The sequence below is a fragment of the Bufo bufo genome, chromosome 3, assembly GCF_905171765.1.
Source record: "Bufo bufo chromosome 3, aBufBuf1.1, whole genome shotgun sequence".
Taxonomy (NCBI): Eukaryota; Metazoa; Chordata; class Amphibia; order Anura; family Bufonidae; genus Bufo; species Bufo bufo.
Genome location: NC_053391.1, coordinates 69057236 through 69072597, shown reverse-complemented (window position 1 = coordinate 69072597; position 15362 = coordinate 69057236). Strand labels below are relative to the sequence as shown.

Here is a 15362-nt window from a genome sequence, read left to right as displayed (position 1 = left end):
CTCATGAACTCCATTCCTACAGATATTCAGTTGAAGATCATATTACACTGTATTTAGGAACATAATCCCAGAGCAGAGAGGAGGATGAGGCAGCTCTTTACCTCAGTGCTCTGAAGTAACTTGTCCTGCTGTGTGATTAGGACAGGTTTTGTGTGTACTAATAGGATGGCAGCCATCTTATTTCTCCTGATTGCTCCTTAGACCAAGCAAGCCATAATAACTAATGAAAGGTATTTAGGAATATATTTATAATAAAGTAAAATTTAAGTATTTTCAGTTATTTTATTTTCTTGATTCTCAAAGAACCCCTTTAAGGAAAATCTAATTATTAGGTTAATATTATGGGGAACACGTCATATTTTCAGTACATACAGTAGGGATGTCTAAAGATAATTGAATCAGTGGAGCTTGTGAGTGGAAAATTCCAGTTATTGAATTGGAGTTTGGCTATTTACTCTTTGTAGATTGCATTTCAGAAGTTGAAAAATGGAAAATTCCTTTCATTTCAATTAGGAAAATGTGATCACCCTTTAATTTATTGTAAATTTATATGACTTCCGTGTAATGACTGAGTTGAATGTCCTTTAGGAATTGTTATAGGGGTCATTGATATACATAGTTATTTTGATTTACATCAGTCACCCGCTATGAGTTTAAATCATTGTAAAAAGCAATGGAGGGTGGAGTAAGCAGTGCACGAGCACAGACAGTCTATGAGTCCACACTTCTCACTCCACTCTCCAAGGAGCGCCAAATACAGCTGAAGGTCAGTGGGAGTCTTGGCACCCTGCTCCCCGATGATTAAAGCTTCTTACATATCATTATTACATGTCAGTTTTTTTAATGAATGAAATGATTACACACTTAAAGGGGTTTTCCAGTTTGAGTAACATCCTTTAAAATAATCATTTATGAAGGTCGCTGTAATTTTGTAATGCATTTCTTTTCTCTTTATTGCTCCTATCTTCTATTCTGGCCTGTGGTCACATGACCATGTCCATGCTACTCTTTCCTACTTCCTCTGACACTATGTCCATGGGCGGGGCAGTGATAGGGGAGTGTCTATGTAACTAGCTGGGTGGGAGGAGCTTTAAACTAGCTGGGCTTTGTTAGGGGCGGTGCTGGAGCTGTGGCAGAGAAAGGAGAAGTGCATCATGGGTTTGGTTGGAAGTAGGAACAAGAAGTGCTACATACAGGATGGAAACAAACCAGAAGGATTTTGTTCATAGGGTAAAAATGGGTCAGGAGAAGGAAAAGAATGGGAAAGATGCACATTAGGAAAGTAACGACATGAGCATATCTCATTAACATAATAATCCTTAAAAACCTCTTTTAAGTGTTGCGAGGCTAAGAAATGTGTCATGTTAAAACTTGAATCTCTACCCCCCCAAAAAAATATAAAAAATTATAAATAGCAGGGCTCTCCTATTACCCTTGGAGCCCTCTTTAGCTATGTCTTGGAAGCAACCAATCAAATTCCAGCATACTTTAAATAAATTGACATTTGCTATTGTTCGGTATCTTATCTCATTACTTATCCTGGAAGACTTGTGATGTCACTAGTTCTATATGAACTCATAAACCTTGTACTTTATAAGCCAAGGGCACAGTGCAGATGCTTCTTTTTTATCTGTTTTTCTATATTTAACGCGGTGCTCCTGGGGTTCTTCATCCTAGAGAAACTTTACATTCCCCTCGGCAGGGCTGGAGAACTCTACATTTGCCACTTCTTATTATTACTTTTATTGGAAGGTGAAGTCTTCTGGGGATCTTGGGCTTAGATCTTTTTTAATAAGAAGCACAGCTTTTCTCAGTCTCCTACAACTCGAGCAGAACCATCAAACTACTATACATGTAAATGTAGAAGATCGACATTAACAGTGTCAAAATGTTAATTAGCACGCAGCTAACCTTTGCAACCAAATTTAGTGCTGCAAATAATAAACCACGGATGAAATAAAATCAAATAAAGGAAAATTAATATGGTAAGATTTGATCTAAATGTTATAGTGGGCGGGGGACTGTGTGAGCAACGGGAGATATTTAATTCATGAGGATGATTCTGTACAGTCGCTGCATGGTGAACCACTGATTAAACACAGATCACTATCTGACTCCTCATGTCCTTTACATGTGTAATTGTGGAGACACCAACAACACGGCTCAATATTATTATTAAGTACATAGAAATCTGTCTACAATATTCTCTGTATGCTATAATGAGGTCAGCAGGATGAGATCTTACAATATAAATGAGATAGATATTAGATAGATAGATTATAAATAGATATGAGATACATGGATGGATGAATGAATGGATGGATAAAGATATTAGATAGATAGATACAGGTGAAACTCGAAAAATTAGAATATCGTGCAATATCTATCTCATATCTATCTATCTATCTATCTATCTATCCATTATCTATCTAATATCTATATCCATCCATCTATCTCATATCTTTCTATCTACAGGTGAAACTTGAAAAATTAGAATTTCGTGCAAAAGTTCATTTATTTCAGTAATGCAACTAAAAAGGTGAAAGTAACATATGTAATAAACTCATTACATGCAAAGTGAGATATTTCAAGCCTTTATTTGTTATAATTTGGATGATTATGGCTTACAGCTTATGAAACCCCAAAGTCACAATCTCAGGTCCCCTTTGCTCAGGGGGTATGGATTAATTAGCGGACTAGAGTGTGACACTTTGAGCCTAGAATATTGAACCTTTTCACAAAATTCTAATTTTAAGTTACATTACTGAAATAAATGAACTTTTGCACGATATTCTAATTTTTCAAGTTTCACCTGTAGATAGAAAGATATGAGATAGATGGATGGATATAGATATTAGATATATAATAAATAGATAGATATGAGATAGATGGATGGATATAGATATTAGATGGATAATTACAAGTAGAGGTATACTTAGTTGAATCTGTGTAAACAGTTATTTCCTGTAGAGTTGCTACATGTTCGGATTTGTGTCTCCTGTAAGAAGTAAATTGATATCAGAAGTGATATGAACCCTCGGATGTTCTCTGCTCCTTTCTTCAGGGCACGTTTCACTAATGTAATATGTAGAGGTAAAGGAAAAAAAAATCCGTATGTCATTTTTTCCCCCAGGGCTTTAGGCTACAGTACCGTGCAATCCGCTTTAATGAGATGATTTGCAGCAGTGCTGTCCCTAGGATCCCGATCAGTGGCAGCTTTGAACTATTAAACATATCTCGGTGTCTCACCACCTCATACAATTGAAGGTTCCCCAGTAAAAGGCTGCATCCGATCACAGCTGCCTACTTCATGGTACACGACCTGCTTTGCCTGCACCACACAGGCAGACCCTTATGTCAGCACGGGTCATGATATTTGGGGCTACCTGCGTTTCTGCTCTTCACAATGCATTCCTTTGGATCTATTTGTGGAGGCAGCAATGGAAGGTGATTACAAATAATTGACGTTCGCCGCTCTATGATCGTTACCGTGCTGAATTTTATTACATCCAGCTTATTACAGCAAATTGCAAAATGAGAGGATTGCACATCTGTAAATGACCATTTCCAAATGATTTTTCTATCCGTTTCATATGTTTCTATTTTTTTCTTGAGCCCCTAAAAGCTGAAATGTTAACACAGCTGCTGTTGTATTATTTATCCTGCTCATATACATGACGGACATTGACTGGGAAATCAAACACACACAGCAGCGAGGCCTGCGGCACTACAATACCGGTTTTATGAGTGTGGGCTTTATTTATTTCTAATAATTTGGCGCAAATTGAAAGAGCAGATTACCAGATGCAGATGAGTCTGAGGGGCTATTTTCAGCCTCTGTGAATGGTGATCAGATGTTACATTATTCCATCTGTAGATTCTGTGTGGAAAGATGGATCAGGCTAATATTCAAGGGAACAGCTTGCAAAAGCAGTCTTTTTTTTTTTTAAATACGGGGTCTCCATACTCAAACATCAAACTGGTCCTATCAAGGGTGCGCCACCAATGAGGTGAGGAGATTACCTCAGGAAGTACCAGGTAGGGGCAAGATGGGGGCAGCAGAAGGGGGATTATCTGTTTCTGCAGTATAGTATTGGGAATCACAGTGGGCACAGTAACGCTTTATGTAATGTTTTCCAAGTATGTCTTTAACAGTAGGGCTGGAGGGAAGGGGTTAGGTTAAGAAATTGGCTTTGGGGGGTTAGAGCGCCATTTCAGTTTTTGCCTCAGGCAGCAGAAAGGCTTTCTGCACCCCTGGGTCCTACTCAGGCTAGGACTGGCCCACAGGGGAACAGAGGATTCCCCCGGTGGGCCCCTGAGAAAGGTGGACCCCCAGGCCACCAGCACAGCATCTCAAATAACCTATATCATTATAAAAAAAAAAAACTTGGTAGACTATCCAGTTTATTATTATAGACGTATCAGAGGTTAAGATGGCCTCTAGGAATAGTCAGTCCAGCCAGTGTCCTCTCTTCCCTGAGACCCACTTTTTGAAGTTGTTGCAGAGACCCCCATAATCAATCATCTTGTAGCATCTTGCTGCTGCCTGCCTCTGAGTGGGCAGGTAATATTTGCATGTCCCTATACAGTGGGCCCCAGAATGAATTTTACTTGTGGGCCCTAGGCACCTCAGTCCGATACTGGTCCTACTGCTGCTATGGTGTCCTCAAGCCGTAGTCTCTCGTCTTCCTTCCTTCTTAAAGATGTCCTGTTTGCCCTCTGATTTGTCTGCTTTAGTGAATTCTTGCATTCCAGACAAATAAACGTTCTTCTATTAGAACTCTATTAAGTGACAGCTGTCACAGGGTTGTGTCCCTGCGTAGTCTGTCACTGTCGACACTGATGGGACTATCTCAGACTGTGTAGAGATACCCCTTTAGCTGGTTGCACCTACTTGTTAATGGCTTGATACATGGATACATACAGAAATGGCACAGTGCAGAAAGATGATACAGAATTATGATATTATGGGGTATACAGAGATGTCAGCAGAGCGACAGGTCTTCTTCAGCATTGACCGTGCTGTTCAGGACATATTGCAGGTTCCGCCATATGTGTGCATGCATGTGATTGAAAACCAGTGGGCCACCCAAGAATCAGTAGTGGTCAGCACTATTTTTTGGTCCTGGCACTTAGTGTTGAGCGAATCAAAGTTCACAAAGTGAATTCTTTTAGAGAGAATTTGTTTCGCTGTGAAGACAAATTCTCTTGTGCTTCGTGGTAACGAAGAATTGTGGAATCAGTTTTCCTTAAAATGACGGTAAAATAAACCCTGATAACTTGCCTCATCCATTTGTACTTGAAGAGTCCGCCGCAGCCATCTTGATTGAAGATCCCGCGCAAAATCTCATGCTCGGTGATGTATGACGTCACTACACACAGAACGAGATTTCTCTCTGGATTTTCAATCAAGATGGCCGCGGCGGACTCTTTTCGATCAAATGGATAAGGTGAGTATTTTTTATATTTTTTTTAACAGATTAACCCCTGACAGCCTTCAATGGTCATCTCAGTTGCTGCGGTCAGCAATGAATGCGGCATCTGAGGGGTTAATGAAGGAGGGCGGCGCAATCACCGTTCCCCATCATTGCGCCCGCTACTCGCAAAGAAATGTGCTTTGTGATGAAGTAATTCATTACAAAGTGAATTTCTTTGTGAAATTCGGCGAAGCAGCCGAATCTTATTTTTGAGAACTTCGCTAATGGCACTTTAAAGTTTGTGTGCAACTGTGGAAACAAACTAGGATGATAGTAAGGATTCATTTTATTAGGTGGACATACCTTTTAGTTTTTAGTGTTTTTATGCTTTTATTGTGTGGTATGCAGCAAAAATTATATAATGGGTTGTATGTACGGTAGTTTTTGTAAATAAAAATAATATTGGGGACATAAATGGCATATTTACACCATAATTTGCAACTTTTTAAGCTTCTCGACACTTTCCAGAAGTGCTGAAAAAGAGGCGTGGCTTAACAGAGAGGCAGGGCTTAGCGCAACCCACTGCATTTACTATACTTGCATAAGCTATAGCTCAAGTCTACGCATAGATTTGAGTTGCTAGTGCATGGAGGGCCAGGGATTTGACTCCTAATGAATTAGGCGCATCTCACTCCTGCACAGGGTGTTCAAGATTTATGTGTGGGAATGCTAGTCTTGATAAATCTCCACTTATCTGTTTAGTAAAGAAATGCTTATGGGTGTCCACATTGATAGGGGTGTCCCTTATCAGCCTATATAACCTGCCTTTTTCAGATACAAATGTGTCTGTTATTGTACACTGACATATTCTCACAAGGGCATTTTCAAAATTTTGGACTCAGTGATTGGGTAATTGGACAGTATCAGAGGGTCGACTAACTGAGAGGTTCCCATGTCACAGAACTTTGAGGTTGACCCTAGATGGAATGGATTAATTTCCACTGGGAGACACTGGCTGAGTAGATGACCATCATGTACCATAGTTAGTGATGACACCAAGTAGGGGAAGATGATTGCCTTGTGTACCATCACAGCCTGGACCTACAAAAGTAGCTTGTGCCCCAGTAGACCATCCCAACACCATTATTATTTCAATTTTGTTGACCCGGGCTGCTTCAGGCTACCCCTCTAAACAAAAACAAAAATCAATGCTATTTCTTCATTATGTAATTGAAAATTAATATCTTCTTCTGTCCCATTCTAATATTTTTTTTTAAGAAACCGAAAATCAATGTCCTCCTAAAATCCCCTTAACATGGTTGTGTATCTTATGTGTTAGCTCCATACATGAAAAAGAACATTGAATGAGTAAATACTTCAAGGATCCTGGAACCCACCATTCATTAGAGCTATGGCCCATTGAAAAGAGCTGCTTGTTGCTATAGATTAACCCCCTGCTGCACACTGCTTTGCACAAAGGCTTGAGCATATGCTGTGAAGTGAATGGAGGAAAGCAGGCTCCGGTAATGACACAATAAAAGGGAGCTATGGACGTACCTTGTGACCTCCGCGTGATGTCATTATAAGTGCAACCCAAAGACCCCATCTGTTGTCCTGCCCCTCCATCACTCCGAGGAAGCAATAATCTTGCTTGTGTACCTTGCATTAATAACTGTCGCTCTCACAAGCTCGTCTCTTAATGAATACTTGTTGACAATACACTTATGCCCCATTGTCAAATAACCTTTTCACATCCTTCGCTCTGTTCCTTCAATCTCTAATTAAGGTGCACCACAAAGCCTGTTTTCTTCCTTCTGAAGTCATTGTGCTTAGAGAAAGCCAAGATCCTTATGATTTTTCTTTAATCTCCAGTAAATGGTTATTTTTACACGACATTCGCTGTGGGACTCAAGAAATACAGTCAAAAAGAGAATAAAACCAGTGACCTGGAGGAATACTGCAGCCCTTCAGATGATCCAGGTCTACTGGACTGAGTATTATTTTATACTGGAGGAATATACATTATTAATGCTTTTATTATATTGTATTTATTTGCTCATATTCATGCCAATGTTAGTTGATACTATTACAGTACAAAGGGGTTGTACTAGTGTAGTGTCCTCTGTATAGGTCATCAGTATCTGATCAGTGGGGGTCCAATTCCTAGCACCCCTACCGATCAGCTGTTTAAAGAGACGGAGTCACTCCGGTGAGCGTTGTGGCCTCTTTTTAGGCCATATATGCAGAGGTTTGGCAGCACTACTGAACCCAAAAATAGGGACGACCATGAATAAATACCTTATAGGTAATGGTGGTGCAGGCAGATGGGGATCTTGGCAAATGGTCCCGGCGTCAAATCAATGTAAAAAAATCTGCAGCACTCGCCAGTATGAAAAAATCCAATAGTGGTTTTATTCCATAAACATCAGGTAAATGCAACGTTTCGACCTTCCTTGGTCTTTTTCAAGCAATGAATGCTTGAAAAAGACCAAGGAAGGTCGAAACGTTGCATTTACCTGATGTTTTTGGAATAAAACCACTATTGGATTTTTTCATACTGGCGAGTGCTGCAGATTTCTTTACATCTCTTTTTAGGCCAGTGATGTCATGTTGATCATTTAAATGGTCTATATGCAGCTCAGTGCCATTCCAGTGAATGGGGCTGAGCTGCAATAACAAGCACAGCCGTTATCTGGTGAATGGCACTGCGCGGCGAGTAGGGCCTCTTTAAGCAGTTGATTGGCAGGGGTGCAGGGAGTCAGACCGATCATATACTGATGACCTATCCTAATGCTGACTCATCAGTATTAATCCCTCTGAAAACCCCATTAAGGAGGACCTGTCTGTTTTTAGAAGATAATTGTATAAACACGTATGATTCTGACTTTGCGTTGTGCCGTTCCTCTAGTATTCAAGCTTGAAATTTATAACTAAAGGTACAACTGGGTGTTACCAGTTGGGTGCCTATCCTCCACACTGGCAGCACTCATCGAATAGTGTCAGACTGTGCAGGGACACACCACCTAATTGGTAACAGCCAGCTGCTTCTTTATTCATAAACATCTAGCAGGAATAATAGAGGAATGGCACAACATAGACTTACAAGAAGACATGCCCTACTATATTTTTTTTATGTGGGATACAGCTTTCTACTAAAACAGACATGTCAGGAGAGGTGACGGGTCACCTTTAAGGCTCTGTGCACATGGGCTATTATATGCTCGGAGCTATAATACAATGCCCATAGACTTTTATGGCCCATACCACATATGGAGGCAGAGTTTTTTCTAATGGGTCCCATATTTTGAAGATTTTCATTCCTATGAGCATTGCTTCCTACATATCCGTAATGTGGAGCCATGTGAAGGTACTCCATTTGCTGCCATACAGCCCCTATGTACCACTTTTATGCATATGTGAGGCTTAAACTGTTGGAGTTTATTTTGTGATTTTATTTATTTAAATATTTGTTTATTAATGTGATTTAATTTGTATTTTAGACTATCGTGCTGCAGATACTATGCCGGCTACTATCCCTTACAACCAGTCCCATGATCAGAACACGGGTGGATCATATAACAGTTCAGATCGAGGAAGTAGCACATCAGGTAATTGATATTTTTAAAGAAATCATTTCTAGCAATGTAAAAATGTTAAAATCTTTTTTTTTTTTTAACCTCATTTTCCCCTATAGGACTTTACAAGAAATAGTTTTTCAAATTAGCCTTTCTTCAGAATATTTATTTTTGTATGTCTAAACCCAATGGTCTAGATTTTCTGATGAAAGAAAATTCTAGAATTTATAGAATTCTTTTTATAAATGGGCTTTTGGGTATGCTTTTTGTTTTTATTACAACTTGTGTATTACAACTGAAATAATTTAATTTAGCCTAAAACAATTTTTTGACAATACAGATGATGTATATTCAATGACTTAATGCAACAGAAAAACGTTAATAGATTATATCAAGATCATTTTGTATTTTTAGGTTGCAGCAATTAAAAGGTAAAAAAAAATCAGTTTAGAAAATATGTCCACAGCTCATTTAGTTTAGCTGATGATCTATAATGCAATTAATTGCTTGAGGAAGATCACTCTAAATGGTGTTGCTTGTAAATTTCATTTGTGTCTTTATTCCATTTTATGTATTTATTAGCTATTAGTGTAATGGATGAAATTTATTGTAGTTTCTCCATGAAGGAGGAATATATTTTGCAGATTTAAGCATTATCCTTATTTATTAAGTGACCTTCATACTGTTGCAGGGAGTCAAGGTCATAAAAAGGGAACTCGAGCTCCAAAAGGATCTAAGCAGGCTGGTATGAACTGGGCTGATCTTTTGCCACCACCACCGACTCATCCACCACCACATGGAGCCAGTGAAGACTATACCCTGTCAGCAGATCACGGGTAAGGCCATATGTTTACACCTCCGTTTGATCTTTGTGAATGAGGACTTCTGCTGGTCAGCTTCTGCACTGCTATAGGAGAGCAAAATGATTGTAGGCCTTTCTATAAATACCAGAACGTATCTGGCAGATGGACATTGCTCTAGTCCAGTACCATGGTCCTAAGTTAACTCGAATATTGATTCTAATAAGTGTTTATTATGACTTCATTTTCAGCTACAATTCAACTGCAATCTATGTAAAGTCGCAGAAAAACCTGAGCTTCCACAAGAACCACAGGAGGATATATTAAGCAATTTATATTGCACATTTTGGAAATGTCCTATAATACCCTGTTATGTTGCTGCCAATCATTTTGTAAGACCCACATTTGTATTAGTGAGACATCCATTGTGATGTAGACCACCTAGTAATGATCTGACTGCTGGTTTCTTAGGTTTCTACATCGTATCACTACCAGGTACATCACAAGTGTTTTCCCACCATAGTGTCTGATGGTATATTTCTAGCATATGGCAGCACTATCTGATAGTTGGTGTCCAACCTCTGGAACCACCTGATCTAAATCTGAGAAGTACCGGTGCCCACTGGAATTTTCCTCAGGTCCATTGTAATCTGGATAAATATGTGTTACATGTAAGTTAGTCAAGCCAAAAATTGGGTAAACAGGTCACGCTGACTCTATAGGGAAATTAAGCACCTGGGGCTGACCCTTGGGTTCTTACTGAATCCTACAATGATTGTGTCGCAGTTCATTAGCAATTTTCCATCACATACAATGTTGGAAAGACTCACAAGTTAAATAATATGAAGGGTTTCTCCCTTGAATCAGGATGCAATTCACCCTAAGATGCTTTAGATGTATAAAAGGCAATAAATGATTCCCTATACTGATGTGTCGACCTTTTGAATTTCATTAAGGACTCCAGTTTCTCATGATTCATGGCATTATCAGCTAGCAAAACCCTCGACAGGCTGCAATGCACATCACAAGCACTGAGTGGCCACGTACAGAAATGTAGTATAGACATATCCTGACAGAGTACTGCAAAATTGATTTATTTTTTAAAGGGAACCTGTCACCAGTTTTATGGTGTCCTAACTAAGGCTACTTTCACACTAGCGTTCGGGGCTCCGCTTGTGAGTTCCGTTTGAAGGCTCTCACAAGCGGCCCCGAACGGATCCGTCCAGCCCTAATGCAATCTGAATGGATGCGGATCCGCTCAGAATGCATCAGTCTGGCTCCGTTTGTCCTCCGCTCCGCTCAGCAGGCGGACACCTGAACGCAGCTTGCAGCGTTCAGGTGTCCGCCTGGCCGTGCGGAGGCAAACGGATCCGTCCAGACTTACAATGTAAGTCAATGGGGACGGATCCGTTTGAAGTTGACACAGTATGGCTCAATTTTCAAACGGATCCGTCTCCCATTGACTTTCAGTGTAAAGTCAAAACGGATCCGTTTGCATTATCATGAACAAAAAAAAATAAAATTTTTTTTTTTTTTTTTGTTCATGGTAATGCAAACGGATCCGTTCTGAACGGATCTAAACGTTTGCATTATAGGTGCGGATCCGTCTGGGCACATACCAGACGGATCTGACCTAAACGCAGGTGTGAAAGTAGCCTTAGGGCAACATAAATAAGTGACTGATTCTCTTTGCAAAATGCTGGGTCACTTTCTTTAATTGACCCAGTCAATCTGCCAACATCTTGTATTGAAAAGCTCCAGCTCATAATGATGAGTCCTGAATATTCATGAGCTCCTGACTCTTCCCGCCTACCTGCTGCTGATTGACAGTTTTTTTTCCATATGAATCAGCAGCAGGTGGGCAGGGGAGTGGCTAAAGCTCTGAATTAAAAAAAACGCTGGACTCACTGACATCACGCTGGACTCAAATCAGCTCATTAGCATGTGGCATCTTTGTGTGTACATTATGAGGTAACCATCTGTCACACCAGTAAGTGAATACATCTAAGGTACTTTTTAGTAGTCAATGATTGTATATAATTAGTTAGATTATAATCAAATATCCACATAACAGGTTCCCTTTAAGCTACTCATCTTGCTTCATGCATCTTAGGAATAATGTATGTTAAGCCAATAGGAAAAGTAGGAAAGGACACATCTGTACATGTGTTCTGTCTTCATACACGTTCAGACAGTGTGCAGTCTGATATTCAGTATAAACCATTCCTGTCTTCCAAATAAGAGGACTGTTTTCTGTAGTCTAACTTGTTTATTGGCAAAACAGGAGTATTGATGTGTAATCAATTGTTTGGTAAAACTATAAGAATACAAATAGCTTGTATAAGTATAAAGCATACAAGATAGCATGTACAGCAGAAAGCATAGAACAATATGTACTACAACATTACATTAACTCTGAGCACATGTCCAAAATGGCTGTCGATACATAGGATTGCATATCTAATATCTAACAGCTACAACATGTTCCCTGAGTAACACTACCTCAAGCTAAACATCACTGCATAACATAATATCCCTGAAACAAGGTAGATCTCACTCACCAGATATACTTGCACAAAGATGGTGGATGTCCTGCTGATGTCCTGTAAAATGAAGACTGGGATTCTCTTTCCCAGAATGCCTTGCACTACCCACAATGCTTAGCACCTCCCAACAATACAATAATCTTTATAAATAAGAAACACAAGTGTAATACATTTTTGCCACCGCTAGATGGTGCTGTTACCTAACTAATAACAGGAATAGCAAACTGAAAGCAGAATTAATCTGTAATGATACTGAAATGAATCTCCCAGTGCTGGGACAGAACAACATGACTTCTTTGTATGTGAACCCTCGTTTTTGTCTTTGGCATTGTTAGGTATGACAGAGATCTACCATGTCCAATGCCACCAACAAGAATGTATCTCCAGCAAGATGAGTTGGAAGAAGAAGATGAACGAGGTCCTACACCACCAATACGAGGAGCTGCTTCGTCTCCAGCTGCTGTTTCCTATAGTCACCAGTCCACAGCTACTCTTACTCCATCACCTCAAGAGGAGCTTCAGCCAATGCTTCAGGACTGTCAGGAGGATGTAGTTCTAGCTCCGCATCAGCTTGAGAGAAGGTAATATCAGCAACATGGCTCCACTAATAACCATAGTGCATAGTATATAACAATCCTAAATACTGCTAAATTTTAGCTATTAAAACTAACTATTAATTATTTTAACTGTAGCTGGTACTTCAATGATTGCAAAAATGACTATTAAAGGGTTATTTTGGTTGTGACAAGTTATCCACTATCCAAAGGATAGTGGACCCCACTGATCTGATAGTTATCTCCTATTCTTGTTGCAACAGGAATACCTTTTTAAAGGGGTTGTCCAACAAATAAAACAAATAGTAATTTACTCTGTTAATACCTTCAAAGTTTTCATTCATAATCATCAAAAAAAAACTTCTGTCTAGATATTGGTGGACATCTTTGGTGGACGTTCTGAGAGGGAGTAAAAATAACCTCCAGGGGGCACCATAAAAAAGTATGTACCAGCAATATCTAAGCAAAGGGGTATGTAAAAAAAAATTATTCCTATTGTTTTGGGTTATTTGAGAGAACAAATTAATATTTACGCATAGGAAAACGCTTTAAATTGGAGCAGGGACCAGAAAACACAGGGTAGGGATGCATTCACACGACCGTATTTATGCGTCCGCATTAGTTTCACAATTTTGCGGAACAGAGGTGTACCCTTTCATTTCTATGGGGCTGCCCGCGTCTATAGTTCCGTTCCGAGGCCCTGCGAAAAAAGACAGAACATCTCCTATTCTTTCTGCAATTGCGAACAAGAATAGGCATTTCTATCATAACACTGGCTGTGTGGCTTCCGCAAATTACGGAACACAAACGGCCAGTGTGTCCGTGTTTTGCGGATCTGCAATTTGTGGACGGTCGTGTGAATGTACCCTAAGTCATAGACATGATGAAAATGTAGATTATAAGTAGTGTGGAAGGCAAATTGAGTCCACAATCAGATTTTTAACTTTTTTTGCACTTCATTCTTATCATTTGCTACAAATGATGTGATATTATGTCACCCACGGGTCTCGACTCTCGATAGTATAAACCTACTACATTATCAGATCCCAGGATGCGATGTACAAAGGGACAAATTCATCTCTGCTTACATCCACATGGTCTAGAAGCTTTATACATGAAAGTAATTTCTGGAGAGTCACAATTGCCTGATGTTTTTGAGAATTGGGTTTAAAGTTATCGCTAATGGCTAATGCTATAAGGGTGAAATGAGGGTTTTTAATGTAAAGAACTTTCTGGCAAATATCAAATTAAATATTTCTGGCATAAAGTGCTTTGTAATCAGTAAAATGACTCTATTGTGTATTTAATGGCACATGTTCAGCACATGTTCTGAAGAATTGGTTCATTTTTTATTCTTTCATAACATTACCAAAGAAAATGTTAATGGTTGAGTGTGTGAGGATATGCTTGGAATGGGCTTTCTGGACAGTTCATATTTTTGTTGTCATGTGGCTTGTGTGATCATCATGCATCGACATCTGGTAACACAGGAACAGTACATGTGCACGTTGAAAAGCTTTTGACTGCTACATTTCTAATTATTGTCTAAAAGTACAAAATTAGGCTCACTGTGACATGAGATTCTCTTTATTTAACCCGCAGACGACATCAGATAAGTCCTCCTCCTCCACCCAGACCCATATCTCCACCTCATACATATGGGTACATTTCTGGACCAATAGTGTCCGATATGGATACAGATGTCCCAGAAGAAGAAGGGGATGAAATGGATATGGAGGTGACAAAGATGCAAAGCCGCAGACTTCTGTTACGCGGCTTAGGGCAAACACCCGCCTCTAGCGTTGGAGACCTAGAAAGTTCTGTCACCGGCTCAATGATCAATGGATGGGGTTCTGCCTCCGAGGAGGACAATGTCTCTAGCGGGAGGTCTAGTGTCAGCTCTTCGGACGGCTCGTTTTTCACAGATGCTGATTTTGCACAGGCTGTTGCAGCTGCTGCAGAATATGCAGGACTGAAAGTAGCAAGACACCAAATGCAAGAAGCAGCAGGTGGTAAGTTTTATACAGAAATACATATCTACAGTATGTGCCCCTCTAATTGAAGTCTGTACGCTTATTAAAGGGAACCTGTCACCAGGAATATGCAATGTAAGCTCCAGGCGAATAGGACCGCCTCCTGGACGTCAAAGCCCAGAATGAGCAGGAGTTTAAATGAATAAAATACACGTTTTACTGAATCTTTTCCTATAAAACTATATACCAATCTGCTCAGCTCCTCCTGCTCTAAAACATGCTGCAGATTAATCAGCATTTTCACAGGTGACAGGTTCTCTTTAAAGGGGCTTCATGTAAGATTTCAGAGGGTGGTTCAAAAAAGTGAAGTTTGCATTTGTCTAAAGAGATTATTCATCTTTGTCGTGTTCCACTACGTTTGCCTTTTTTTCTAGTTACAGAATAAGTTTGACCTATAGATTAGATGACAGTTTTAAAAAATGACCTAAAATGTGTTT

The 15362-nt window shown here is 39.6% G+C and overlaps 1 protein-coding gene across 5 annotated transcripts in view; it reads left to right on the top strand.

Annotated features, from left to right (window-relative positions):
* Positions 1-15362, top strand: part of ROBO1 (roundabout guidance receptor 1) — a 345972-nt gene that overhangs the window by 316596 nt on the left and 14014 nt on the right. For all 5 annotated transcript variants that reach the window (XM_040423239.1, XM_040423237.1, XM_040423238.1 and 2 more), the window contains 4 exons: positions 8918-9025; positions 9684-9828; positions 12674-12919; positions 14495-14904. In XM_040423239.1, coding sequence (XP_040279173.1) covers positions 8918-9025; positions 9684-9828; positions 12674-12919; positions 14495-14904 — 909 coding nt within the window. The remainder of the gene's footprint in view (positions 1-8917; positions 9026-9683; positions 9829-12673; positions 12920-14494; positions 14905-15362) is intronic.